Source organism: Henckelia pumila, unplaced genomic scaffold (genome assembly GCF_033568475.1).
Source record: "Henckelia pumila isolate YLH828 unplaced genomic scaffold, ASM3356847v2 CTG_461:::fragment_3, whole genome shotgun sequence".
NCBI lineage: Eukaryota > Viridiplantae > Streptophyta > Magnoliopsida > Lamiales > Gesneriaceae > Henckelia > Henckelia pumila.
The window spans coordinates 7618758-7646658 of record NW_027331831.1 but is presented as its reverse complement, the minus strand read 5'-3'; the positions used below and the strand labels follow the sequence as shown (position 1 = coordinate 7646658).

The following is a 27901-nucleotide window of genomic DNA, read 5'->3' as shown; positions in this document are numbered from 1 at the left end:
AAGGAAAAAGTCAACAAAACTTTAACTTGAAGAAAACGAGCAGTCACCATTGGGAATAACACAAAAATTATTTTCTATAAGAAATCTGCCAAACTTGTTCTTACTTCGGAGATCAATCCACCCTCTGGGTTTTTTTTTTGTTTTTCCTTATTCGTCGTTCGTTGATCTTCCACTTGTAGACGGGAAAGAAAATTTCGAATAAATATCGTTAATCTTATCCGTTTCATAATACCCAAGTTTATCCATTTACCTCGATTTTCGCACTAATTTCCAACCTCAAATTAGCATAAAAAGTTTTTATTTTTTATAATTATAATCTACAAAATCAATCCTTTGGGGAAAAAAACAGCTGCAACTATGAGGAGAGGGAACCCGCAAACTCAAACAGATCAACATTCCAAGATTCTGTACGAGTTATCAGCTTTAGTTATGAATATAATGCGATCCTCGCCGTCGGCGGTGGGTTTTTCGGATCAAACGCCGGCGATCCATCAGAGGAGGAGGGCGGCGACGTCTCTTGAGCAGATAACACCGGCTGGATTTGCCTCTTTGCTTCTTGGAATTTCTTTGGCTTTGATGCTGTGCGGATCGGTCACTTTTTTCATAGGATTCATGTTGATGCCTTGGATAATTGGATTGGTGGTGTTTCTGTACTTCGTTGGGATTGTTTCCAGTATTTCCATGATTGGGAGAGCATTTTTGTGTCACAATTCTGGCCCCTCTTCCCCGTCGAAAGATGTCTCTTGTAAGAATTCTTGTTGATACTTTTGCTTATCTTATATGTTTTGTGATTAACTAATTTTCCATTGGAGATTTCTTGGTGATTACTGATCTTGTTTTGGAATTTTGGGTAATTATATTAAATAGAGTTGAAATTTTCATTCAGGAATCGGGAAAGATGACCTCCAAGGAACTGGCCTCTCGATCATCTGTGTTAAGAATTGAAATTTTGTAACTTGAAAAGCTTACTTTTTGTGGGGTACTTGTTGGGATTTGTTTGGTGTTTTCTTGTTAGTTACTCTTAGTTTCTTTTATTCGAATTGGATTGGGTGATTCTGATGACGAGTAAATCAACAAGATTGGGGTGGTTTGATTGTTTTCGACATTCTTTCTAGGCATATATTTACATGTTTACTAGACTTTTTCGCATGATTTTGGCTTCGCCAAACAAAGTTTTAGGCTTTTAGCTTCGAACTGTATGGTGATCGATGAATGGAAGCTTAGGCCTTTCATTTGCAGATTCCATGTAACTTGTGAACAATTGAATATGAAATAGATGTTTGATGGTTCAAGTGGCACAAACCTCTGCATCTCTTAAAAGAAACATCCTACTGAATGTATTCGAACTAGTTAGACCCCGGATAAGTTGCAGGAATTAGAGCTTCAATAATTCCCATACAGGGGGGAAAAAGTAAACCAATTGAACATTGGATATCACATTTGTTGTTTATCAGCAGCAATCACCGGTATCCATGGTTCTTTACATTAGTTGTTTTTGCATAGCTTGCGAGTTAGAATCGTGCTAACAATCTTTCTTTCTTGATCTTCCCACGTTGCCTCTGTTACAGAAAACTAATCCATACATGCGTCATAACATTACCCGAAGTTGTAGAAAGTATTGGCATTTGGATACGTAGTACTATCATAAGAGCAAACACTGCTAGAGTTGCTCTGAGTTAAATCTGTTTTTTTGTGTTACAATGATATGGTTATTCTTCTGAACACGGCGATTAACTTTACCTTGCGTTGCAGCATGGAAGCTTTTGTGAGGGAATTCATATGGCTGGATAATAACATGCTTGTGGGGTGGGGGCAACGATTTAGCAACGACATTCGCATTGTATGGATTCCGATTTACGGCTCCGGCAGCTAGCAGCAACGGACTTTGTGGATATTCTTCTCTATATATATGATATAAGATTGTTTTGAAGACTGAAGTGATGGTTCGGTTCATCATTTTACTAGAGGGTATTCCATATACTCAGCTCGTGTTCTCTAGAGCTGGGATATCAATGTATCTTGTACTACCTCTTTGGTTTTCCATATCAGCAAAACCGAACTGTATAATTTCTTGTTTCTAAGACCGATGGCTTTCATTAATTTTCCTTGTGTACGATTCTGATGGGAATTGAAAGTTGGTTAAAATGATTCAATAAATCTTAGACAAGTTTGCAGAATGCAGGTTCTTGGGCTTGATTGGCTACTGAGTACTGTCCACATGGGCAAAAAGTTTGGCTAACTTGGCCTCTATGTATGTGACCATCAGTCGAATCGAGTCGAGTCGGATTGAGATATGTATATGACATGTATGCATATGGTCATCTAGCCACCGTCGCAACTCGCAAGACCGTTCGACTAGCTAGAAAGGGGCATTTTCTTGAACAATTTATCTGTTGTCACGTAGGCGTTCAAGAATCAAAATTTTAAGTAATATTTACTAAAACTGAAAACTTATTTACACGTTACAGTAGTTGAATGGTTCAAGGCACTATTCCATGATTGCAAGTTTGCAACATCGAGAAAACTTTGTAGTCATAGGCTGGCTATCTTAGAAGCTTTTTTATTGCTATTTTATTGTGAAACTCCATGCCAAAACGAAATACGGATTCGGTTAATTCGATTTGTTTGAATTTACAGTTTTTTACCGAGCACACGTGAAAGACTATATTTTAAACTAAGAGTTTCTTGTTTTTTTTTTAGTTTTTACGATTTTGATCATTTATAAATTATATATTGTAAAATTCCAAATATAATTTATTTTACAATTTTAATTATATTTTTTTTTCAGATTTAACGTTGACGTGAAATAAGTGCAATGAATATATAACGTCACGACGAGATTACAGTACTAAAATTAAAATTAAAATTTGTTAAAGTACCGAAAACAATAATTATTTATCAGAAATAAAGAAGATTACAATACTAAAATTGATTGAAATTTGTTATACACGGGACCAATCGCCAAGCAATAAAATTATTGAATTAAAAATACTAATTTATATTTAAAATATTCAATTGATCTAATTAATTCTCTTGGTTAAGTTTTGGTTTTTGTTTTTCTTTATTTTATTAGAGTACCATAGCTTCCGATTTTTATTAATAAATATTTCAAATGTCGATCAAAGTAAAGAATATATCGTATTAAATTAAAACAATAATAAAACTTAAGTTTCGGAGTTTTTTTTTTATAAATACAATTATAATTTTAAATCCAGGTAATAACTATATAATGAAACTCTTCGCACAACCGACACGATTTGAACAAAAACTAGAGACTTGCTTATCTCGAACAAAAAAATTACAAATAAACTTATTAAATTTACCTAAATAAATTAAAAAAACTACCCGCAATCAACAAAAATCGAACCTAAAACCGAAGCATACGAATCTATCTTTTCTAATCTAATATAATAATAACTAACCGCATCACACACGTATTACATATGTAATGTTATATACAAATATTATGTTTTGTGTATATATAATATAAATTTTTATTTTTCCAAGCATTTGATTTTATTTATTTATTGCAATTTGATAATTTTTTGGATTTTTTTTAAATAACAAATAAAAAATATGCATACCAAAAAACCACTAAAATTCTCTAGATTTATATTAGTATAGATAAATAAATAAATAAATATATAATGTTTTTTTTAAAAAAAAACAAAGATTTCGAAAGTAATTTAAAAATTCACTCAAGAGTCAAGCCTGAAAGTGAGGTGTGTGGTCTGTGGAATGTGCTAAAGGATATATTAGGTTATTAACAACATTTTTTTAAAAAAAAAATACAGTTCAAAAATCAATCAATCACCATTAAAATTCAAAATTTCACCTCCCCCATTTCTGAAAACCCAGACAAAAAAAAAAAAATAATAAAAAAATTGAAAAATCACTCCACCATCGCCACAAAACATTACTGAAAAAGCACCAGATAATTAATTACCCACAATCACGAATCTTGAAATATAGAATTACATGACAGATCTATCTAATTCGCAGAAGAAAAAAATTAGCCGGTGTAAATGTGGACGCCGATAGCGATGAGGAAGATAGTGATGAGGCCGAAGAAAATGATAGTGTGGACTAAAATGGATAAGCCGCTGGTTTGCATGTTCCCGAACTCCACGACCCGGCCCCGACCCGGCAACTGGAAGAGCAGACCCGGACTCAACAGCACGAACAGCACCACCGCTATTATCACTGGTCCCCAGTCCGCCATCTCTCTCTCTCTTAATTATGCTGTGCTTTTGTTTAGGTTATGTGTGATTTGGGAAGTGTGTATGAGTTTGTATATATAGCAGGGATTGAGTTAACTGAGCTTTAATTTATAACTTAAGCAACAGATTACCGACAAGTAAGGAATATAATAGTCATTAGCGCCCTCGAAATATGGGGTGTCCACGATGATGAAATATGAGAACACTTGACAAGGAGTTCGATTTTTCCGTCAACATCTTCTGTCGCACAACAATTGTCTAATGCGGTTTAACTGATCAAAATAATTTATAGGCTATCATGTTACTCTAAAATTTATCCAATACACACAGAAAAATAATGACTATGAATTTTCACATCATTACAAAATAATAATAAGATCATTAGCATTTAGCTGTCATTCTCACACTTAAAGGCGAATAAAATTTTTATATTAAAATTGTTGTTTTAATTTTTTTTTTTCAAAATATAGAAATAAGGATGATCAGTTAATTAAAGTGAAATTTGAAATTTTGTTTTGGAGTAACATTAAAATATGTTTACTAAATATTTCAAGTAATCGCTTATTTTATGGTGTGTAATAAACAGTTATTCATTGTCTAATAGTTTCCTATGGTATTAAATAAAATTACATGCCGTGAAGGCGTGAACTAATATTAGTAGTAATAATATAAAAATGTTAACCGTAGATTAAGAAAAATATATATTTTTTGTGTCATTTATTTATATTTACCGTGAATTTTCACGCGAATTAAAAAAAATGTTTTGAAATATAATTTTATAAAAGAATTTTTCGTTTTGTTTATTTAATGAAAATTTTAATTGAGTAAAAAGTTGTTAATTATATTAATTTAATAAGAATAATTCGAAAAAAAAAACATTAAATATGAATACTGAAATACAACCTAAATAAGTGCTTGAAAGGAGTATAATACAGCTAATTAAAGAAAATAGGCAGCTAGGAAAGAATAAAAACCTGAAGATTATAGAAAAGCATAAGCATAAGCCATAAAGTTAGGGGGGGGGGTAAGCATAAAAGGACGCGTTATGTTATGGGGACGTGTGGGTAAAGCTGAGCTAGACCACGTGGCAGAATCATGTGAATTAGTGTTGTCTCCTCTTATCTTCAACTTCAACACGACGCTTTAAATATTGTATTAAATAAAAAAAATTGTCAAGATATTATAATGTGGTTTAGATTTACGTGCTGGTGTGGTAATGGTTTAAAATTTAAATGTAATTGGATAAAAACTCGTGACGCTTTTTTATATAATAATATAGAGAATGACACGGGTTAGCTTCACTTGATGCAAACACGTTAAAAGTAGATATAGTGAAGTGGTTAAGGAATCCTTTATTATTTACTATTAATTTTGCCACATAAGCATCAACTAAACAAAATTTGGAACGTATATCCATTTTCTTTTAAAACAAAAAAATTACGAAGAATTGTAATTGATTATGGAATGTAGATTTTATGTAATCGAGCAAATTGCAGTTCAAATGGAGATGGTTTTGTATGTAAAAATTTTACATCCAAATCCAGTTGTATGCAGTATGATCAGTTTAAGTAGCTTGGACTAAGCTTTTCGTGTGCCGGAGCAAATTGATTTTAAATCTTGGGCTGAACCAATTAGGCCCACTTTCATGGATTGCAGCCCCAAATCCACAAGCAAATTCAAGGCCCAAAATGTATATCTCTGCTACAGTCTTTCATTACTCCGACGAATGAAATGTTTTAAAATTATAAGCAAAAAGTGAGAAATATTTAAAATAAAATCTTGCAAACACTCTGGAAACATAACTTAAATACATTGAAGGATAAGCAATCTGATGTTGAAAATATCTATATATATATATATATATATATATATATATATATATATATATAATAAAATGTCCCCCTCTTTCGTAATTATTAATTAATAATTTCATAATTTTAGCCAAGGTACAAATGAAGTTTAAGGACAAGCAGAAAAACAGAGATGGAGGCAAAATAAAGTAAGGCGTGGACCATGATGGCGGCGGCGCTAGTCTGGAAGTTAAAGAACTCCATACATCCGCGGTGGCCTGGAATCTGGAAAAGTAGCCCTGGCGATAGCAAAACGAACAGTATCACGGCCACAATAACAGGTCCCCAGTCCTCCATAATTAATTGTGTTAATTTTGATTTGGAAAGCGATAACGTAGGACTATTTAGTTATATACTAATAACAGGTTATTGTCGTGTAGTATTTTAATAATAAAAATAAAAATAATTACATTATTTGAAAAAATTTCAATTGAATTTTTTTTTGAAAAAATTAGACAAAGCGTTCCGCGAGAGGCGAAAGCCACAAAATTGTCGAAATTCGGAAAAAAGAACAACGTTATATTACAAAGTCGTTTTCATCCGGAACTTTGTCGCAGCTGTTCTCATTTCGGAACGATTGTTTTACCGATCCCATTTTGCAAACCATGATTGTAAAATACAAGAATGATAAATTATCGTATAAATAGTCTCTTATCAGATAGTTAAGACGGTTTTGGGCGGAACTACAACCCAGGTAGCCCAATTTTTTTCCTTTTTATATAATTTTTCAGCATTTTTTAGGCTATTCTCAGATAAGCCTTAGCGACCCTTTTTTAAATAATAATAATAACTTTTGTGTGTTTATTTGGGCCACATTGATATTTAATAATAACTTTTGTGCGTTTATTTGGGCCACATTGATATTAGCCCAAGCTAATAATTTTGTGAGTTCATTTGGGCCACATTGATATTTAATAATAACTTTTGTGCGTTTATTTGGGCCACATTCATATTAGCCCAAGCTAATAAATAAAAACGAAAATATGTATGACTCCCAATCCGTTGGCGGGTTGGCCTCTCGATCGTTTCTCCACGATGTTTTTATCTGCTTCGATGTTGTTGCTGGTTCATGGTCTGAGAAACGTTGTCGTCCATATCTATAATTTGGGTAGATTTCAAATACTGGTTCCGCTACTTTCCTTGAGACACTCGATGTTGTAATATCTAAAATGAAAAATAATATTTTTTTGTATAAAGTAATATTTTTTTACAAATTGAGTCAAATATTATATTTATCTCATAAAATTACATAAACGGTCTCATATGAGTTTTTGCGTATTTATATATATATATATATATATTATAGATATGTATATATGAATGAATAATTTAACGATGTATCATTAGTGCCGGCCTAGGGGGAGGCCACCTAGGCAGCTTCCTAGGATCTCCTCTAAGGTGAGGCCTCAATTTTTTTAAAAAAAAATTTACATTATATATATATATATATATATTTAATATTTTTTCATTCAAAATTTAGATGGGACATGGGCATCTAAATATTTTGTTGAAAATTTGAAAAGCTAATTGTTGTGTTTTTGATCATTTTTTTTCTTTGTGTACAAGTCTTTTTTCGTTAAATTTCTCAATTCAAGTGAGTAAGATTGCTCAAAGTGGGTCAATTATCGTATCGTCTTTTATTGAATGTGATTTATCTTGTATGTTGGTAATTTTGTTTGGTTTTTAATTATTTGATTTTGTAGACTTTGGTCTTTGATTTTGTAGACTTTGGTCTTTGGAATTTTAATTCCTTGCATATTTTAGTATTAAAATTAAAATTAAAATTATAATTCATATTTGTTTTGTTAGCTTTTTTGTAACAAAAATAATTTTTTTATGTTTTCTTAGTATGACGATTCTTACTATGTATGTATTATACATTTTTTTTTAGTTTTAGCTTTTTTTTTATCTTTCGATACAATTATTTATGTCATTATTTTTAGTTGCAAGAATTTTAAATTTTTTATTATTAAAATAAATTATTGTATTGGTTCTTTCTTGTTGGAAAATTCTACAGTAAATAAAAGGAGTTTTTAATCTTTTATTACGATCTAAAATACGTTTTATGTGGTGTTTATATTAAATCTATATCAACAATCAATCTTTGTTATTATTTAAATTATTTTTGTATTTGTTTTGTTAGATTTGCATTGTGAATTATGATGTGTAAAAGAAAATTTGAATCTAGAATTTCAAAGAGAAAAAAAGCAATAGATTTATTAAATTATATATTAGTGATCACTGATCATTATGTTTATTTTATTACCAGTTTGTTTGTAATATTTTTCTATTTAATAAAAAAATTACATATACCTTAAATTAGCCTAGGACCACTAATTTTCTGGAGACGACTTTGTACATCATTTATGACTGATTTCATTTATAAAGTCAAACATTTGATACAACAAACATGAATAATCATCTGATGTTTTCTCGACGTTCTCGTTCGCGTCGAACATAATATTATAAAATTTTAAAAATAAGATAACTATACAAGTGACCTATAAAAAAAAATATTACACACTGGGATTGTATGGTATAAACAGTTTTATCCACATGAAAATCAAACGAGGAATCGAACCATATGTAAATATTATCGAAGTTGAATTAACTTCGAAAATAAAGTGTGAATTAGAATAGATGGTCTAAAAAGAGACGAATGAACGCCCCCATGTGCTGCAGTCTTATTCTTATGCGGTCTACAAAGACCCAAACTTTTACTAAATTAATTATTAATCATTATTTACATCTTGTCAAAAAATTATTAATCATTACATGTGAAACGACCCTAACTCTATAATAAATAAATATGCGGAATTTTTTTTTTTTTTTTTTACTACTAAATAAAACATGTACATATATGCCCATACATATATGCACAGAATAAAATATTTAAAATAAATACATGATTAAATAAATAAATAATCAAATACTTAAGAAAAATGCATTCTTTAAATTAAATAACTATCTGAGTCCACACAATAAATAAAATATACTGCATAAATAAAATAATAAAATGTGTGCATGCACTAAAAATATTTAATAAAATATTCCAATAAACCTCAACCACTAAAAATATTAAAATGTATCATGACAACATGCACGGTGACTCAGAAGCTGTCACGGTCACGGGGCTACTGCAGCGCTGCTCATACGTCCTCACCACCGGTAGGAGTAACCTGCTCCTCTACGTACTCACCTGCACCATATCAGTGTAGTGAGCCTAGAGGCCCAACATGCATACTAACAAGGGTTTAAAATAATTTAAATCAATTTAATACTAATACATACATATACATGAATGAGCATGCTTAAAAATTACATAACATAACTTACATAAATAAATACATAACATACATAATATCATACATACTAGAGTTGTTGAGCACTTATTTTCTTAACATCGAATGGTCCTATCCGTAAGTGTGACTCATACTTATAGTGCGACTGATCAGTCTAAGAAACCATCGTACGAGGCTGGTGGCGAACCACCCATACATAAATGGCAGAAACTGCCCATACATAAATGGCAGAAAACTGCCCATAAATGGCCACACTACTTCAATTTCCACCTAAAATATTTTATTTGCTCAACCATAGAAATTCAATCATAGCATAAAAATTGATTTCATGAATGCATGTACTTAAATAAATTGTGTGTCCTTCATATATATTTAATTTAATTTTTCTTACTAACATATAAATATTAAAATAACTTAAATGCATAAAAATAATTAAATATATAATCAGGACACATGCAATTTTCTCATGGATGGTTCTGGACTGCTGGCCCTACACTCAAGCCCATTAACTTAAATCTGGCCCATTAACATACTTAAGCCCAATATCTTAAACTGGCCCATTAACATACTTAAGCCCAATATCTTAAACTTTAAGCCCAATTAATTAATCTAAGCCCAATTAAATTAATTAAGCCCATTAAATTTACACTAAGCCCAATAACACTTAAACTGGCCCATTGGGCCCAAAAACCCAAAGACTGACCCATTAACTTTTATGGGCCCAAAAGCCCATAAAATTAATGGACTAACTTAATTAAAATTTTAAAAGACCAAATAAAATTATTTGGGAGTCCAAATAATTTTATTTTAATTTAATTGACTCAAAAACCCATAAATTCTTAAAATGTTTTAAAAATAAAAAGACTCGAGCCCGGCCCACCAAACCGGACCCGGACCCACCCGACTTGACCCACTACTTCCTAGACCCGACTCAGGCCCTTGACCCGACCCGGATCATCCCCCCCAAAGCCCAACCCGATCACCCTCTTCCCTGCACTGCTGCGGCCACGAGCAGTTGCAAAGAACGCCGGCGGCCGCCATTCTCCGGCCACCCACCGGCCGGAGAACCACCCCTAGGACCTAGCCCACATCTAGACCTTTCTAACAAGCCAAGAACCAGCCCAATCCGTCGTCCATAGAGGGAGAACGAAGCTTGACAAACCAGCCTACTCGCAGCTCGCGCACAGACAGGAGCAGCGGTGGAGTTTTGCTTCGTTCTCGAGACACGGACCACCTAAAATCGTGAAACCACTTGCAAAACTCAGAAAACTTCAAGGGGGTTCTAACCCAACCGACCTTACCCAAAATAGTGGCCTGAGGAAGAAGATCTCAGCCTTCTTCCCCAGAACCCTAAACCTGCGCGACAGGAGCATCAGAAGTGAAGCACTTCGTTTCCTGCCTTCCTTAGCCTCAAGCCCCGACTTGACTCGATTCTTAGGCACCCTAGGACCTTACCTGACCGAACCCTCAGCCCGAACCAAGCATGGAGAGGAAAAACGTGAGTTATGCATATGAAATCGAAGCACAAGACACAAACAACATCATAAAAATCGATTTTCTGAAAAATACTTAAAGGATTTGGATGTCTACCATAATTTACATGATATATACACTGATATGGCGTAAAAATAAGAAAAAGATCATGCCTTTCACCGTAGATATAGATTTAACGCGTGTAGGAAGGACTTCGGGACGACGGGGCGACGACGAGATGCCTTGGCTTGCTTGGAACCTTGAAACCGACCTCCTATGGAGTTCCTAGGGTTGAAGATCGATGAAGAAGAAGGTGGAATGAAGGTGACGGCTGATGGGGGAGGAAAAGTGATCGGCTAGTTGTGTTTTAGGTAGATTAGGGTTTAATTTTTTTGGTGTTAATTAAATATAGGTTAAATAATAAAGATAAAAAGGTTTTAAATAATTAATATACAACTTAAACTCTTAATTGAACATTTAAAAATCTGATAACATAAAATAAATCTCGAATTATTAATTTAGGGGAATTTTAAAAATACTAAAAAGTCAATATTTTGACTAATTTTGGATAAAAATGACCCCTAAAATTAAATAAAATTAAATACTTAAAATTTTGAGATAATAAAACTCAAAATAATATTTTAAGGCTCCAAAAAGGCTCATAAAATTAATTTGGCTAGAAAGTTGTCATCTCGTCCGTCCACGGTCCCGTCTACGCGATTAAATAATAAAAATACTAAAAATCATAAAAATTACTAATTATGGGTTAAATGCTTAAAATAAATTTAAATCATGCATAAATAATTCACATAATTATTTAATCCATAAATCATAAATTTAAATAATTAAATATCCTAATTATGCAGGTGGATTTATGTAATTAAAAATACCGGGTGTTACAACATGGACATAAGTGTCACCAAACCATAATAATTTTAAAGATACCTACTTCATGCGTTCATGTTTTGAATGAGTCCAATCTAAATATATAAATGATTAAATTAAATTATTGTGTCACTAACCATTTGCTCAAGTGGCATCATCTCTCCCAGGTCATGAGTTTTACACCCACGAAAGATTTTTTTTTTAATTATTATTAAATTATTGCGAGTATGTTTGTGAAAAACGTTTGAAGTTAGAAATATTTTATTTTATTTTAAATGTATGGCTAGAATTTTTTTTTATAAGGAATGTATTTTAAGTAGCCAATTTCTACTCATTTTACCATACACAAAACAATTTTTACTTTTTAAAAAAGCCTATTTAATCAAAAGATTTATGGATATTCAAAATAAAAAATTATATACTTATAATTAAGTTTACACATCACTTTGAATTATAAAAATATAGAACAAAAACATATTTTTTCTAATTTATTTAAATAATTTTATTTAAAAAGTACCATATAATCGTATATTTATGTCTAACTTTATATCTTCACTCTAAAGCTATTTATATGATGGATTGGCAGCGAGATTATTGACCAGGTCAAGTCTACGCACTGAAGTATTTTTTATTCTTTTTCCGATTCACAAGATAGAAGACAGGAGCAATCTTGGGTTCATGATTATTAATTTCCCACTTTATAATATAGAAAATGACACAATAACAAATTGCTCCTTGTTAATTGTTTTTTCGTTTCCGTAATACACCGGCGCCACCCATTTACATATTCTTATACACACGCATTTACTATTCGAATGAAAAACTATGGTTATATGGTCATATTTGTACACACGTGAACTGTGGATTTCACACCTCATACAACTTTTAATAATACTTAGCACTGGAAATTAAATCGCTGCTGGAGGCACCAAGGTTTATATCGATCCGACATATGTATAGATCGACAAATCATGTGACACATCAACTTGCTAGGAATGTAATTTATTCCAATTCTAATTTTAAATGTGGTCGGGATTTCTTTCTTGGTTCACAGATCTTGTATTGTTGGACAATGTGATTTCTTAATATAATTAGTTGTTTTATCTCAAAAATAATAATACATTTTGGGAGAACTTAATTCTAATAAGTATTTTTTATATTTTAGTTGAGTGAAAATATTTGGGATGTTTGAGAATATCAGCTTCCGTTTACTTTTGTCCGGTTCAAACAATTTTTTTTTTTTTTGTTTACATTTGCTTTTTGTTAATGGTTTAAAATGATAATCTGATATTTGAATCTTTACAAAATTTATATTATTCCACAATTGTTTTTAAGAGTTTCGAAGGGAATTTATAAACTCTCAATCACGATTATTATAAGCATTTATTTTTAAAATATATATATATATTGCATTTTTATTATTTTGTTACACATTTTTTTCATTTATATACAAACTTTCTCGTTTTTTATTTTTATTAATTTTGTAATTTTTAAACTTTCATGTTATTAGAAGATATTTTAGTTTGATACAAATACTGAAAATGTAATAATAATTAAATAAATATATTATTGATGGTGAGATTATCAAAATTTATATTATTAAAAGAGATCAAAATTATATAGGTTAATACTATATTTTGTCAATTTTATTAAAATTAAGCTTGGAAACAATTTTTTTCTTGAACACTTAAATTTTAGCTTGTATTATCTTTATACTTTTATTTTCAAATATTTTCTTCTTTTCTTCTCACTCACTTCTTTATAATCTCTAAAATAATCACTTCAAAATTATAAGTAAAAGTTCACCTCTGTAGATATAATTTTAGATACAATATATTAAATATATTTTATCTATAATTATTAATTATACATTAACTAAAATATTTATTAATGGTTCGGTTATTGCACAATATTCATATCATCATTGCTTTTTTTATTTTCACATTTATTTTCGTGTAACTAATAATATATAATACAATCATAAACAAAGAATTCATTTCATCTGTGAGATTTGTGTTCTTCTAAGTGATAAAAATAAAAATGAACTGTATCGTTATATTTTTTAAAAAGAATTAATAAGAATGATTATTGTTAAAATTTAGAGTTTGTTTTTTCATTTGATAAATATACGAGGTAAAAACTAAATTTTGAGGTGGGTGAGTTAAAAAAATATTAGACAGTAACTAAAATGGTCAAACATGTTACAGAGGGGTATTAGCTCATCGAAAATTTCATTGAGACATTTGGCGCATTTCTCTCTCATTGATTACATGATTTACAGTCAAATCTGAAATTTATAATTTTTGTCTTTTTCTTAAACACATTTTAAAAAAAATATTTTTAATGAACCAAAAGTTTAACTCGGATTCAGTCTTGTGAGCAAGTCTTCAACACTTCGGTGTTCGAGCCGCAACAAAGAGTCAGGATGGATCTGCACAGACGAACAATACTTAGGGAGCGTCGAGAGTGTTTCTGACTTAGAACCTCCAATAATTAAATCAGATTTGACGCAATAATATATATATTCACACACACAAAAGTATAAAAAAGAGTAGTGTTGAATGCAAATAATGCGTGAATGATCAAACCATTGTTCGAAAAGGTACTCCAATTATGTAGGTTTAATTAATGAGACGATTTGGTTACCAGATTTGTGAAATTCCTATCAGATCTTCTTGATCTCCCCTATGCGGTAGAGGGAAGAGTCGATGCTGACATCAGAATAGTACCCTTGATGCCAGATCAACGCCCGAATCTTGTTTGCAGGTCAAATCATTTGACCTGCAACAAGATCTGGGCCGTTGCTACCCCACCCGGGCACTACTCGGGTGGGGTAGCATCGACTCTTCCGCGGCAGAGCCAAACGTCCCAAATTTGGAGGCATAAAAAATTTATAGTAACGTATCTAAATAATTGCATTATTTGACCTGCAACAAGATCTGGGCCGTTGCTACCCCACCCGGGCACTACCCGGGTGGGGTAGCATCGACTCTTCCGCGGCAGAGCCAAACGTCCCAAATTTGGAGGCATAAAAAATTTATAGTAACGTATCTAAATAATTGCATTGAGATAAGTGTTTTCATGGTAAAGCCATCATTAAACTTTTAAGCAACCACCTGGAAATTAATGAAGGTGTGGCAAATGGCAATTACAGTGGGAGATGATTATGAACCCGGTCAAGATTGGTGACTGATGAGTGATGAAGGTTCACACACGCATATTATTACATTTATTTATATAATATTAATATTAATTAATATGTACAAAAACACACCATATAAAAACTATTGATTTAATGCTCAGGTACAAAAATGGTGCAAGGTAAATAATTTAATGCTATGTGTGATGAATAATGTATTCGTGAGTAAATTTTATGCGAGACGGTCTCCCTTACGTTTATAGATAGTTTCGATATGGTCTATATTTGAAGTGAAAAGTAATATTTTTTGTGGGTCGGATAGAGTTAAAGAGCCATATTATATCAAAGTCAAAGAGTCATATTATATTATAATTATAAAATATTAAATACGTAAAAATGATATCAAGGCGTTTGTGATATGAATATTAGACCCGACCTAAATAGTGAAAAAGTATTACTAACTATGTCAAAAATATTATTTTTCGTGATAAATATAGATTCGGTCGATACTTCTCATAAATATAGGCTCATTAGACTGTTTTCACGAAAAACTTTATCCATTATGTGACGAGTACATTATATATAATGCATTAATTGTCCTTAATAGTATCTTATGATTTAAAATATAAAAAAAGGTTATGTGAAATTAATTTATTTTAGATCGATCTCCGATCTAAAATGATAAATATCCGCCACGAATTGATGCATGAAAAATATTATTATTATTTTTATTTGTGGATTTTCAATTCGTTTGAGACATATGTCCGTAAAACGGACTCACGACACATATTCTTAAAATATTCAAAAAAAATCTCGTAAAAAGGTATTATGCATCAATTTTATGAGCACAGATCTTGTGAGATGTTCTAACAGGCAGTGTTTTCATAATCGGACTGGTGATCGAATCGATCTAGCTAAAAAAAAGGTCCAATCGATCGAACCATTTTAACCGGACGATCGAACCGAAAAACCGTTTATATAATATAATATAATAAATAATATATTTTGAATTTTAAAAACTACAAAATATATATAAATAGACAAAAAAATATATATTTGTCATAATTTGAAAGCTAAATAAATATGTAAATATATTCAAAATATAAATTATAGTTCTAAATTTAAATAAATAATTATTTATTTTTAAAAAAAACCAATAATTATTAAAATAATTTTTTTAATAAATTACAAATTCCAAAAAATCATGTATATATATATATATATATAAAATATTAAATTTAAATTTTAAAAATAAAAAAATTTAAATTTTTTTTTTAAAAAAAAAAACCGGTTCAACCGGTTGAACCGGTTCAACCGGTTTTTCGGTTATTGACCGGTCCAATCGGTTTTTGACCGATTTTGATCGGTTCTGACCGATTGGACCGGTTTTCCGATTTTTGGTGAAGTTTCGAACCGGTTTTCGGTCGAACCGGCCGATCTGGTCCGGTTCTGAAAACAGTGCTCATAGGTAATTTTGCGAGAAGATTTTCTAATTGAGTCACCCATAATAATGTGCTAATTTTTTATGTTAAAAATATTATATTTTATTGTAAATATGGAAGGGTTGACTCCTCCGTCTCACAAAAAACCTACTTTTTTTATGAAGCAGATGTCAAAAATATTATTTTATACGATAAATATGGACATATTTAACTCATCTAATAAATAAAGATTAGATAACATAAATACGAGAAGATTTGACGCGTCCGCCAAAATTCATAAGACTCTATGAATCTTATATAAGTTCGAAATATTTAGAGTTGACAATCTAAAATTAATATTTGGTCTTATAATTGATATTAGAGCTGATTTTCGTAGGTACTGTACTGGACTTGAGTCTTCGATTTGTTATTTTTAATTAATAATAATAATAATAATTAATTTGTGTTGGGTGCACTGTACATTTCCATTCTCTCACCTCTCTGTCTACTACGTCGGTCGACACTTGATCACTGAAATTACCGCAAGATTTTTCCGCTTTGGCTACGGCCATTTAGCATTCAGCATGCTATATGCGTGTGCTTGGTGAAATTTTTTCAAATGAATACCGCTGAGTTGACTGCCCCACAGTTGTTCAATTTTCCGCTTTTTGTTGAATGAACTCCGGTGGAGATATGGAAACGGGCGGTATGATTTAATCGTTGCCTTCATTTTTCACTCATTTGTATTTATGATTAATTATTGTTGCAATTCAAGTGTTATTTCTTGTTTTGTGTCGAGATGGTGTGTAAAGTTTTCTGTTTTTTTGGTGAATTACGTGAGCTTCTTGCAGTTCACCCATCACTTTATGATTATTATAGTTTAATTAGGTTAATTGGATTAATATAGGTTATGTACTGAGCTGTTATGATTTTATAGTTCTAATGATCTGGAAGCCGCTGAGTATTTTAAGAACTGAGATTGATGAGATTTTACGACCCGCCGATGTTAATCCCCTCCTTAAGCCTGAGATTAAACAAAAGGAATTTATCTGCGATTTTCTTTCATCATATTTTGCTTATTTTTGGGTCTGGTGTAAAGATGAGAAGGAAAACGAATTCAAAAAAAATGCATTTGTACCTTTTTTTCGGGGACGAGATGAAATGAAACGGAATCTATGCCAACTACGACACATCAGCCATAATTGATGAATGCATTTTTTCTATGCCTCAAACATTAATTTTTTGTTCTTTTTTTTTTGGGTTTTTCCCGCACGAAATCCCATGTCCAGCGTGCATTTTCTTTGCCTGGATCCTTTCCAGTGCCCAGGTTTTGATTATTATGCGTTTTTTCTGAATTCCAGGGTATGATATCTATCATCTTGTTCGGGAAGCTCAAGCCCGTTGGCTAAAGCCGGTAGAAGTGTATTTCATACTAAAGAATTTTGAGGAGAACCAACTCACCCACCAAATCCCTCAACAACCAGCTGGTAATTTTTTTTTTTCTGTGTATCACTTTTGCATTTGTGGAAGTCTTTTTTGGAATTAGGGCCTGTTACGATAATAGTTATTTTGTTCATTACTTTATTTTTTGAGTTAACAGGCGGATCACTGTACTTATTCAATAAGCGAGTACTAAAATCTTTCCGAAAGGATGGTCATAGTTGGCGTAGGAGGAGGGATCAGAAAACTATCGCCGAAGCACATGAGCGGCTAAAGGTTGCTGATGATATTCTCATTTGTTGTTGATTATTCCTTTCTGATTATTTATTTCTCATTCTTCTGTTGAATGTCTTCCCATCTCCATGTATTGATAAACCTCCAATACAAATTCTCTTGTAACAATGATCCTACAGTGTAATTAAACTAAGTCCAACTTCTAGTAAGGTTTATCTTGTGTTCGAAGTAATTCTGTTATTGGTCCTTGGGGCATGTCGACACATTATATTAACCGATATCTGAATACCATCATCTTCCCATGTTTCGGTCAATATGATGCCATTAAATAGTTAGCAAATTGAGTTTACTATGTAGGATGTTTGTTGATCTGAAACTGTGCTCGACATTTTCCTTTTTACTAGGTTGGGACTGTTGAAGCCCTAAATTGTTATTATGCTCATGGAGAACACAACCATAAATTTCAAAGACGTAGCTACTGGATTTTGGACCCGTAAGTTCATACGCTAATTCAATCACAGTATTCCTCCATTTGCTCAACCTCAGTACTTGATGGATGTAACTGAGGGTAAGAAAAAATTATCGGAGTTGAAAAACCAATCCAATATGATAAGGTTTTTGTTGTGGGTATACAAGAATATGTTGTGTGTGGACTTTCATAAGATATCATGGACTAAAGATATTTGGCAATTATTTCATCAGCAAATTCTCATTTCTAACATAGATTATTGTGATTTTTTTCATGTAACAGAGAGTTTGAGCACATTGTTCTTGTTCACTACAGAGACACTGAGATGGTGAGTCTTCCAAAGCACGATCAAGGGCAGGCCAGACCCTATTAATTACTGTCCTGTGCTCTACATATTATAAATTTAATCATATAAATTCTACTCATTTTCACTCGTTCCTGTGTTTCCATTGATTCTTCGCTTATCCTTAATCGAAAGCTTCTGCTAGTGATAGAATTTGAAATTTTCAATGCACAAATAAGTGGATTTTTGCCTTGTCGCATCACTGGATCAAATTTAACATGCTTTTATTTTTTTCAGTCTACGAGAGTGGTAATTTATGTGTGTTTTCATGCATCAACTCAAGTTCATGTTGTTGAAAGATAACAAGACATCCAGTTTCTGTTGATTTCAGGGAAGACAGAGTACTTCTTCAACATCTCAAGTGTCGCCATTATCATCTTCTACCTTGAATCCCCAACCTAGCTTGTTTGCATCGCACCAGCCGGACTTGTCTTTTGTCATCAGTGAATCAAATGAACTGCAAGTTAATCAACCAAGTCCTAGTTCTGTGGAGATTAGTTCAAGTGACGTCTACAGGATTCAAGGGCTGAATCAATTGGATATCACAGAGAGTAAAGATGAGGACTACAGTTCATCGGGGCCAGTATTAAGTCAAGCATTGCGAACGATTAAGCACCAGTTAAGTTTAGACGATGATGAGACGCAAAAATTTACGCCTTACCTAGGCGATGAGGATTCTAATTATTTCGAAGATGCTCTGGAAAATTTTGAGTTATCTGCTCAAATATCTACTGACGCAAACAATCTTCTTTTGCAACAATTTGCAGGTGTAAACCTTCAACCAATTCTTGCTTTTGTTCATTTCAATGACTAATTCTTAATCTTCTAATTTAAATTATGTGGGAGTGTGATTAAGATTGATTTTGATGTGGATGACTTTTCAGATGAGGGCATTCAACAGCATCATCCCCTCTCTGAGTCTGAAGTCGACATTTGGGATGCTATGATTGATGGCTCCAAAAGTTTACTTGGTGTGGAATCACAAGCACCTCTTGGTGGTCATGATGCTCAAAATTGTAAGATACCACCAGGGATGGAATTTCAGTTTATAGATTTTTGGAATGGCAAAATGTCCTGTTAAACACTTTTATTCTTCCAGCTTCTATGATGTTTCCTCTTGAAGTGGAATCTATGGACTATCTTGCTCATTCTCCCGTACTTGATGCTTATGGAACCAAATCAACCTTATCTAGCCAAGATAATTTGGGAATTTCTGTTCAAGACTACGTGAGTTTGAGTATTTCCCCTGAGCAGAAATTCACAATCGAAGAGATATCTCCAGATTGGTGCTACACCTCTGAAAGTGCAAAGGTATATATCATCAGACTCAAGTTCAGCAAAGTCTATTCTTCCTCTCTTGATGTGGATTTCTTGTTTTAATATGGCATACAGTTAACTCTCATTTCTCCATAAAATATTGTGGCTAATAATCTTTACCTTTAGTTCACAAATCTAAGGAAGGGTGTTTACACAAAGTAGATGCCTTCTTATGAAAATAGTTCATCACCGACCAATGTGCAAATGATGTCATTAATCCCAGATAAAGACGGGAGCCTTTTATAAGAGGGTTCACCCTGATACCCAAACTAACTAAACTCAAACTAAAGAGGGCTTTGTCTTGCTAGCTATGCAAGAGAAACTTGAATATATTTTGGAGGATAAGATTACTCAACATCAATATTTCAGCAGAATAATGCATGATTGCTGTGTCTATATGCATTAGCTTTTCTCCGTACTCTTTTTTGGTGCATTTTCAAATTTATGCATGTTTCAAGTTCTCTCTCGGAAAAAAAGCAAGCTCCAAAATATCAATATTTGTCGTAGGCATAGTGATATGTGTATAACCAAACTGAAGTTCCCTGAGTTTTAGACTCAGCATAGCTTGTGTAAAACAACGAAATCTTTAAATTCATTTGTAATGTTTCGTTAGATAGCTGCTATTAAAGCTGGCAATTCAGGCATCAGATTCTATCTTGCAGATCATCATTATTGGGTCTTTCCTTTGTGACCCATCTGAGTGCTCTTGGGCTTGTATGTTTGGTGACGTTGAAGTTCCAGTTCAGATAATTCGGGACGGTGTCATCCGCTGCCATGCTCCCTTCCAACCGCAGGCTGGAAAAGTCAATATTTGCATCACCTCTGCAAATAGGGAGTCTTGTAGTGAAGTAAGGGAGTTTATCTATCGAGCTGAGCCCATTATTTGCAAGCACAATAATTCACCTGAAACAGAGGACAGCAAGAGCTCAGAAGAGCTCCTGTTGATGGCCAGATTCGTGCAAATGCTACTGTCCGATCAGTCACCAAAAGGATATATCACTGAAACAGATGTTGATCTGTTGGCCAAATATAAAACGTCTGACGGCATGTGGAGCCAAATTATCCATGCTCTTTCAGTTGGCTCCTCAACATCCTCAAGCACTCTTAATTGGCTTCTGGAAGAACTTCTGAAAGACAAGTTGGGACTGTGGCTTTCATGTAGATCACTGAAGAATAATCAAAAGGGTTGTTCTTTATCAAAGAAAGAACAAGGTATCATTCATATGGCTGCTGGATTGGGCTACGGATGGGCATTATTGCCAATTTTGAATTCTGGAATAAGTGCCAATTTTCGTGATTCGAATGGATGGACTGCTCTTCATTGGGCTGCAAGATTTGGGAGGTATATCTGGCATATTTGATGATATAGAAATGTGTTCGTTCCACTAATTAGTTGTTAAAACTTAAAAATTTATCTGTTTGTCAAATGAAGTCCAATTTAATTCATTTGCGCATCCAGCTATGATATGATCGGAAAATAAGTGTTCTAGTTGCAACAGGGAAAAGGTGGTTGCTACTCTCATAGCATCCGGTGCGTCGGCTGGAGCCATTACGGATCCTACTTCACAGGACCCAACTGGTAAAACACCGGCATCGATTGCTGCTGAGTGCGGATACACGGGGCTTGCTGGTTATCTTTCAGAAATGGCACTAAAAGATCATCTTTCATCCCTCGTATTGAAAGACACTGAGCTTTCTAAGGGGTCTGCTGCCTTGGAAGCAGAAACTATGGTACATAATTTATCCAACACAAGTCCCTCTTTGAATGAAGATCAGGGTGCTCTGAAGGACACCTTAGCTGCAGTTCGGAGTGCTACTCAGGCTGCTGCACGTATACAATCCGCATTTCGTGCCCATTCATTCCGGAAGCGGCAGCAAAACGCAGTTGCCATCTCCAGAGCTTATGGTGATGAATACAGTATATTAGAGAATGATATTCAGGGACTTTCTGCTGCATCAAAGCTGGCATTCTGCAATGCTCGCGATTACAGCTCAGCTGCTTTATCTATTCAGAAGAAATATCGAGGCTGGAAAGGTCGGAAGGACTATCTTTCATTCCGTCAGAAAGTAGTCAAGATACAGGTCAGTCATTCTTCTCAAGTAAAAGGAGGTTTATACTTAGTTACCATCCCATAAAAGGCGGTTATCGTGATATGTACCACCAAAGTAGCATCTTTTGCTGAACTTCAATTGTATTTCTCTCATTATTAATGCCTTTCAGTATATGAATGATAGAGTGGAGGTTGAAATTCTGTTGACGTAAAGAAACTTGAAAATCATAGATCGCCAACTTCACTTGTAACACATAGTTTATGATTGCATCAGTCTAGGTTATATAAAGGACTGACATCTGGTTCTTATGATTGTAGGCTCATGTGAGAGGTCACCAAGCTAGGAAAAAATACAATGTTTCCTGGGCAGTTGGTGTTCTAGAGAAGGTTATTCTACGATGGCGCCGACGAGGAGTTGGTTTCCGAGGATTTCGAATTGACCCTGAAACACTTCATGAATGCCATGACGACGACATCCTTAAAGTGTTTCGCAAGAAGAATGTGGAAGCAGCTATTGATGAAGCTGTCTCCAGAGTGCTGTCCATGGTTGAATCTCCAACAGCACGCCAGCAATATCGTCGCCTCCTTGAAAAGTATCGCCAAGCTAAGGTAACCTGGGATTTCAACATCTTTCTTGTTATGGTTTATTTTTCCCGGTTTCTTTAGTACCCTATTATTATCATTATGTAGAGGAGAAACCGCGGTTTTATATCAACAGGAGCGATTTAGTATCTCTGAAAAAGCTTATACGTTTGCTCAAAAAAAAAAAAAAAAAAAAGAAACTTATACGTTAAAAATTTATATGTGAAATATTATTTCATTAATTAGGATATCAACTACCCATTGTCGCACCTTTTAGTTCATGCATTACAGTACGTGAACATGCTTGCATTGATTCTTACATTATGGCAGGCTGAGCTTCAAAATGGAGAATTCCAGACATCTTCTGGTCACGGCTTATCTTCTCACCTTGACCTTCCCAACGAGGAGAGTTCTGAGATTTACTAGTTGACATTCTGTGTTTACTGTTAATTTGATTCGTGTTTCAGCTTTAAGGCCGTGTAGTATATGGTTTGCTTTTGGCATAAAAACATCTATGAAGCATGTATATCATCACTCACATCACTCGGGAAGATGGTTTTTAGTTTGTAAATGGTATGTAGAATCGTACTACAGCAGGAGGAGATTCTTACTCCATCGTATTTTATTTGCATTAATGTAAAGTGGGTACATGTACAAACACTACCCTAAAGAATATCTAAAAGTGAAGATTTATCGAAACATGTGGGAGATTCACTTACCTTTGGGGAGATGGGATTTCAGTTATGGCTTTGCTTATTACACATTAGTAGTGTAACTTAAAATGGATTTCATATTACACTATTTATTTAAAAAAAAAACCTATCTAAATGAAATACTATATTTCACGATGTAAAATTGAAATTTATGGTCCTCTTTCTTTGAACAATAAAAATAAATTTAAATATTTTTAAAGTCATAGATTTGAAATTTTTCGTCCCTACACCTAAATCATTCCATTCCGGAGAGGAGTCGTGAATTGAAACCAGTAATCGACATTCGACATCTGACATGTCACATTCCACTGTCTAAAATCTTATTTTAAAGAGATGTTTAAACAAACTACCTCGCTGAATTAACTCACAAGCATTAACTTCTGAGAAAACGAAAAATGATTACAGCACATGGGCATTGTAAAAAAAAAATTTGGAGTAAACTGGTCACATACTAGACAACCATCTTTATGCAAATATGAATGTCGTTTGTCAAAAGAATCACAACGATCAAATGCAATGAACACTTTTGGACAGTTGATTTTAACCATAATATTAAAATCTCAATCATGCTACAAACCAAATGCACAAAATAAATCATGATAAAAAAGAAGTCGCATCCATAAAACCAATTAGGGGTTCGTTTCAACGAGCCTTGACCACCAACAAACATATCCTTATATGCTATGAAGAGCACTTGAAACAACATTCGTTATCAGCAGTTCTCCGATGAATGGCTATGCTAGGCATAGTTAAGCCGGAAAATGTCATTCAAGACGAAGAAGCTGCTGCCTTGAGCTGTTGGCATCAAATGGAACATCTGTGAAACAAAGAACAAGAAGGTGCCATTAATAAATTTGCTTTGAAAATTTTCGCTTACAAAAAGGCTTTGATAGAACCACAAGAGATGTATGATTTTTGGATTAATCAACCCCCAGACCGTATTCAGCATTGTAAAAAGGTGACCAAGAAAAACAAAGTGCATCCTAAAAATGGTCATAGAATATCAACCACAGAGTATAAGGTTGTATCTTTAAAAAAAAAAAATCTTCCAATACTTCTGCACACCAACATATTTCTCACCCCATTTCTGTATTCCTTAACTAGATATGTACAATAGAAAAACAGATAAAAGAAACTTCAGCTGTGATGCTACATCAGAGCAACATTGCCTTCCACTTGCTTGTTCTTTCACATTTTTGTGCTCACATAAAAACCAGAAGCCATTTTAAAAGCTTTGTTCTTTGTATGGATTCAGAATCCTGCTTTAATGTAATAAGGCTACAAACATAAATATCTTAAGAAAATTTCATTCCATCTTTTCTGTACTTCACAAACAATTGAATTATCCGAGTGTTTCACATCAAATTCACCATCCATATTTAGATTAAAGCCATGCTAAAATGTGTAATGAGCATGTAGTAAATACAATCCACCCCAAACAAGAAATCTAGCCAATTAAATTTGACACAAACTTAGCACCAAAAGAACCTTTCCCATTAAAATAAATCAAACCAACAAAAAACAAAAACGCTCCACGCTCCAATCAATTAAATCCATGAAACCCCAATTCGATACCACAGGTACGGTACATATGTCCAATCCAACACCCACGTTTAAGTCCAAAAAGATACGAAAACACTTGCCTGGCTAAACTTGAGCGCGTGCTGCTCCCCAGCGAGCTGAAGGTTACCGGAAACAAAAACAAGCATCCCGCCGGCGGGTCCGGAAGGCTGGAAATCAACGGTGGTGATCTGATGCTGGCACTGCTGGAAGGGCAAACTGGTAAGCTTGGCAACGATGTTCTGGGCACCCTGGAATTTCTGGCCCTCGAAAGTCAGCATCGATGTATCTTGGTAGAGGCCCGCGAGCCCTGCCCTATTGGCGTCGAATGCAGTGTAGTAGTGCTCGACAAACGCCTTCGACAAGGTTTCCGGATCCATGGTTGATTTCAAGAACACGGCCCTCCGGCGATCGGGGTTCCCACAGCGCCGCCGATCAAGTTATCCTGAATTCTTGATTGGACACAGAGAAAATATTAAAGGGTTTTTAAAGGAAATGGTTGAGGGTAAAATCGTAAATAAAGTTGTAGCGTGTCTTAAACGCTAATCACTGCTTACCATGGTTTTGGACTCATCTTTTTTCGTGTTCTAAATTCTAAATATATGATTTCAATTGGTTTCATACTGATATTTTTGTGCACGCCATATCTGTAATAAGGCAAACACTTGTATGCAACCGTTGCACGGGTCATATTCGTGTGACGGGTCTCTTATATGGGTTATCCATTAAAAAGTATTACATTTTATGTCAAAAGTATTACTTATTATTATAAATATGGATAGGGTTGACCCGTCCCACGAATGAGACCGTTGCACAGGAGTGTTACTCCTGTAATAATTATCATTAATGTTTATATACTTTATATAATAATATCTAAGAATTTAATGTCATAGATAGATAATATAAATAAACAATTTTATAAATTTAAAATACTTTCGATTTTAATTTTGTTATGAGTAAAAATTTAATGATAGAGATAAATTAAATAAGATAAATAAATATTTTTATAAATTTAAAAGTTTTTTGAGGATGGATAAGATTACGGTGTAGAAGAGTATATATAAATATTATGTCTTTTTTTAGAGAGTATCATGAATTCATTATATTTACCCGTGATATTGGTTAATTTTACCCATTTTTACAATAAAAAAAAATACACAATACAGACAATATTGTGGATCAATATTGTGAGATAAATATTTTATTTGAGTTATCCATTAAAAAATATTACTTTTATATCAAATATATTATTTTTTATGGTAATTATGGGTAAAATTGACCTGTCTCATGAATAAAGATTCGCGAGATCGTCTCACGAAAAACTTACTCAATAAACAATACTTTTTGTCTTTTTGAGTCACCCAAATAGGAGTTACATCTCACAAAATTGGTTTGTCAGATCATCTCATAAGAGTTTTTGTGATATATAAATTATGAGTAACACTCTTGTGAGACAGTCTCATTCGTGAGACGGGTCAACCCTACCCATATTTATAATAATAAGTAATATTTTTGGAATAAAATGTAGGGAAAATTAGCATTTTAGTCCTGTATGTTGGCTTCATTTTGGTTTTGGTCCTGTATATTGGCTTGTTTTGGAAAAGATCCTGTAACATTGTTTTTATTTTGGATTAAGTCCTACATGTTGATTGTTTTGGTTTTGGTCCTATAAGTTGACTTAAATTTTGATTTTGGTCTCATACAAAGTTATGTTTTGAAAAAAAGTACAGGAATTTGGATTTTTTTTTGGATTTGGTCCTATTAGTTGACTTGTTTTTTTATTTTGGTCATGAAAAAGATACGGTTTTGACCAAATTAAGCTCGGTTAAGTTAGAATAAGCGCCTATGTTTTTTATTTTAAAATAATAACTTAAATTTAAAATCTAGAAGTTGACTTTCCAACTTTACCGCTTAAGTTTTTATAATAAATATTTTTTTATTATTTTATAATTAAATAAATTAGGTTTAAAATTTAGATGTTGACCTTCTAATTATTTTTTAAAATAATAATTATGTTTTAAAAGGTACAATTACTTGGTTTTTTTTTTTTTTTTGTATTTTTCCTCCGTCGCCGAAACTGAAGGGAGCAGCAAAATTTTGTTTATTTGCAGTGTTCTAAAAAACACGCTTAAGCGGCGATTAAGCGTGATAAAAGTGAAACATACCTAAAAAGATCTGCTTTCAAGAAAAGTGGAACAAAAAAAGTCAACCATATTTGAGAAAGATAAAAAAATATATTAGAGTGTTACTTTTTAAAAGAACAAAAATATGTTTTAAATATATTTTTAGTTTTTTAGCTAATTTTGTTAATTTAGGTTGAAACTTATTTATATGATCATTAATATGTGCTAAGTGGGCGAACACTTAGTGCCAAATAAATAAAAAAATCAAAGTTACGGTTGAGAACGATATAAATGAATGTTTGTTTGTTATTTTTTAAAAAAACAAAAGTATGTTACATTTAATACATTAAATTAACATATTTTAGATTTTATTAAATTATTTAGATTAAAAAAAGTTTAAGCGTAAAAAAATATTTTTTTTATTAGTTAGTTGTAATTATCTCAAACCAATAAGCAGATAAAACATGAAATAATAAAAAATATTTATTACAAAAATAATTACAGATCAACTTCTAAATTCCAAAACATGATAACATACAGGACGAAAACCAAAAAACAAACCAACTTATAGGACCAAAACCAAAATAAGCCAACATATAGGACTAAATCCAAAAACAAAATCGAGTTACATGATCTTTTTCAAAACAAGCCAACATACAAGACCAAAACCAAACTGAAGCCAACATACATGACCAAAATGCTAATTTTTTCTAAAATGTAATACTTTTTAATGGATAACTCATACAAGAGACCCGTCTCAAAGAAATGACCCTTGAGAC

At 32.8% G+C, this 27901-nt stretch overlaps 5 protein-coding genes across 5 annotated transcripts; 2 read left to right on the top strand and 3 right to left on the bottom strand.

The window, feature by feature from the left end:
- The first annotated feature begins 33 nt into the window (after positions 1 to 33).
- On the top strand, positions 34 to 2100 carry LOC140871865 (uncharacterized). The gene is made up of 2 exons (XM_073274608.1): positions 34 to 745; positions 1753 to 2100. Exons 1-2 carry the CDS (start codon positions 358 to 360, stop codon positions 1767 to 1769), a joined length of 405 nt encoding a protein of 134 aa, XP_073130709.1. The 5' UTR covers positions 34 to 357; the 3' UTR covers positions 1770 to 2100.
- A 1820-nt stretch (positions 2101 to 3920) lies between these two features.
- Positions 3921 to 4315, bottom strand: LOC140872270 (uncharacterized). The gene has a single exon (XM_073275089.1). The coding sequence runs from the start codon at positions 4220 to 4222 to the stop codon at positions 4013 to 4015; it is 210 nt and encodes a 69-aa protein (XP_073131190.1). The 5' UTR covers positions 4223 to 4315; the 3' UTR covers positions 3921 to 4012.
- Positions 4316 to 6157: 1842 nt separating this feature from the next.
- LOC140871255 (uncharacterized) lies at positions 6158 to 6367 on the bottom strand. The gene has a single exon (XM_073273678.1). The coding sequence runs from the start codon at positions 6365 to 6367 to the stop codon at positions 6158 to 6160; it is 210 nt and encodes a 69-aa protein (XP_073129779.1).
- A 10300-nt stretch (positions 6368 to 16667) lies between these two features.
- On the top strand, positions 16668 to 23427 carry LOC140871382 (calmodulin-binding transcription activator 4). The gene is made up of 12 exons (XM_073273869.1): positions 16668 to 16996; positions 17652 to 17777; positions 17891 to 18006; positions 18369 to 18457; positions 18716 to 18761; positions 19108 to 19543; positions 19661 to 19792; positions 19876 to 20087; positions 20756 to 21435; positions 21593 to 22175; positions 22463 to 22753; positions 23057 to 23427. Exons 1-12 carry the CDS (start codon positions 16966 to 16968, stop codon positions 23150 to 23152), a joined length of 2838 nt encoding a protein of 945 aa, XP_073129970.1. The 5' UTR covers positions 16668 to 16965; the 3' UTR covers positions 23153 to 23427.
- Positions 23428 to 23888: 461 nt separating this feature from the next.
- On the bottom strand, positions 23889 to 25466 carry LOC140871648 (nuclear transport factor 2B-like). The gene is made up of 2 exons (XM_073274256.1): positions 25083 to 25466; positions 23889 to 24256 (listed from the first exon to the last, which is right to left on the bottom strand). Exons 1-2 carry the CDS (start codon positions 25377 to 25379, stop codon positions 24179 to 24181), a joined length of 375 nt encoding a protein of 124 aa, XP_073130357.1. The 5' UTR covers positions 25380 to 25466; the 3' UTR covers positions 23889 to 24178.
- Positions 25467 to 27901: the final 2435 nt, after the last annotated feature.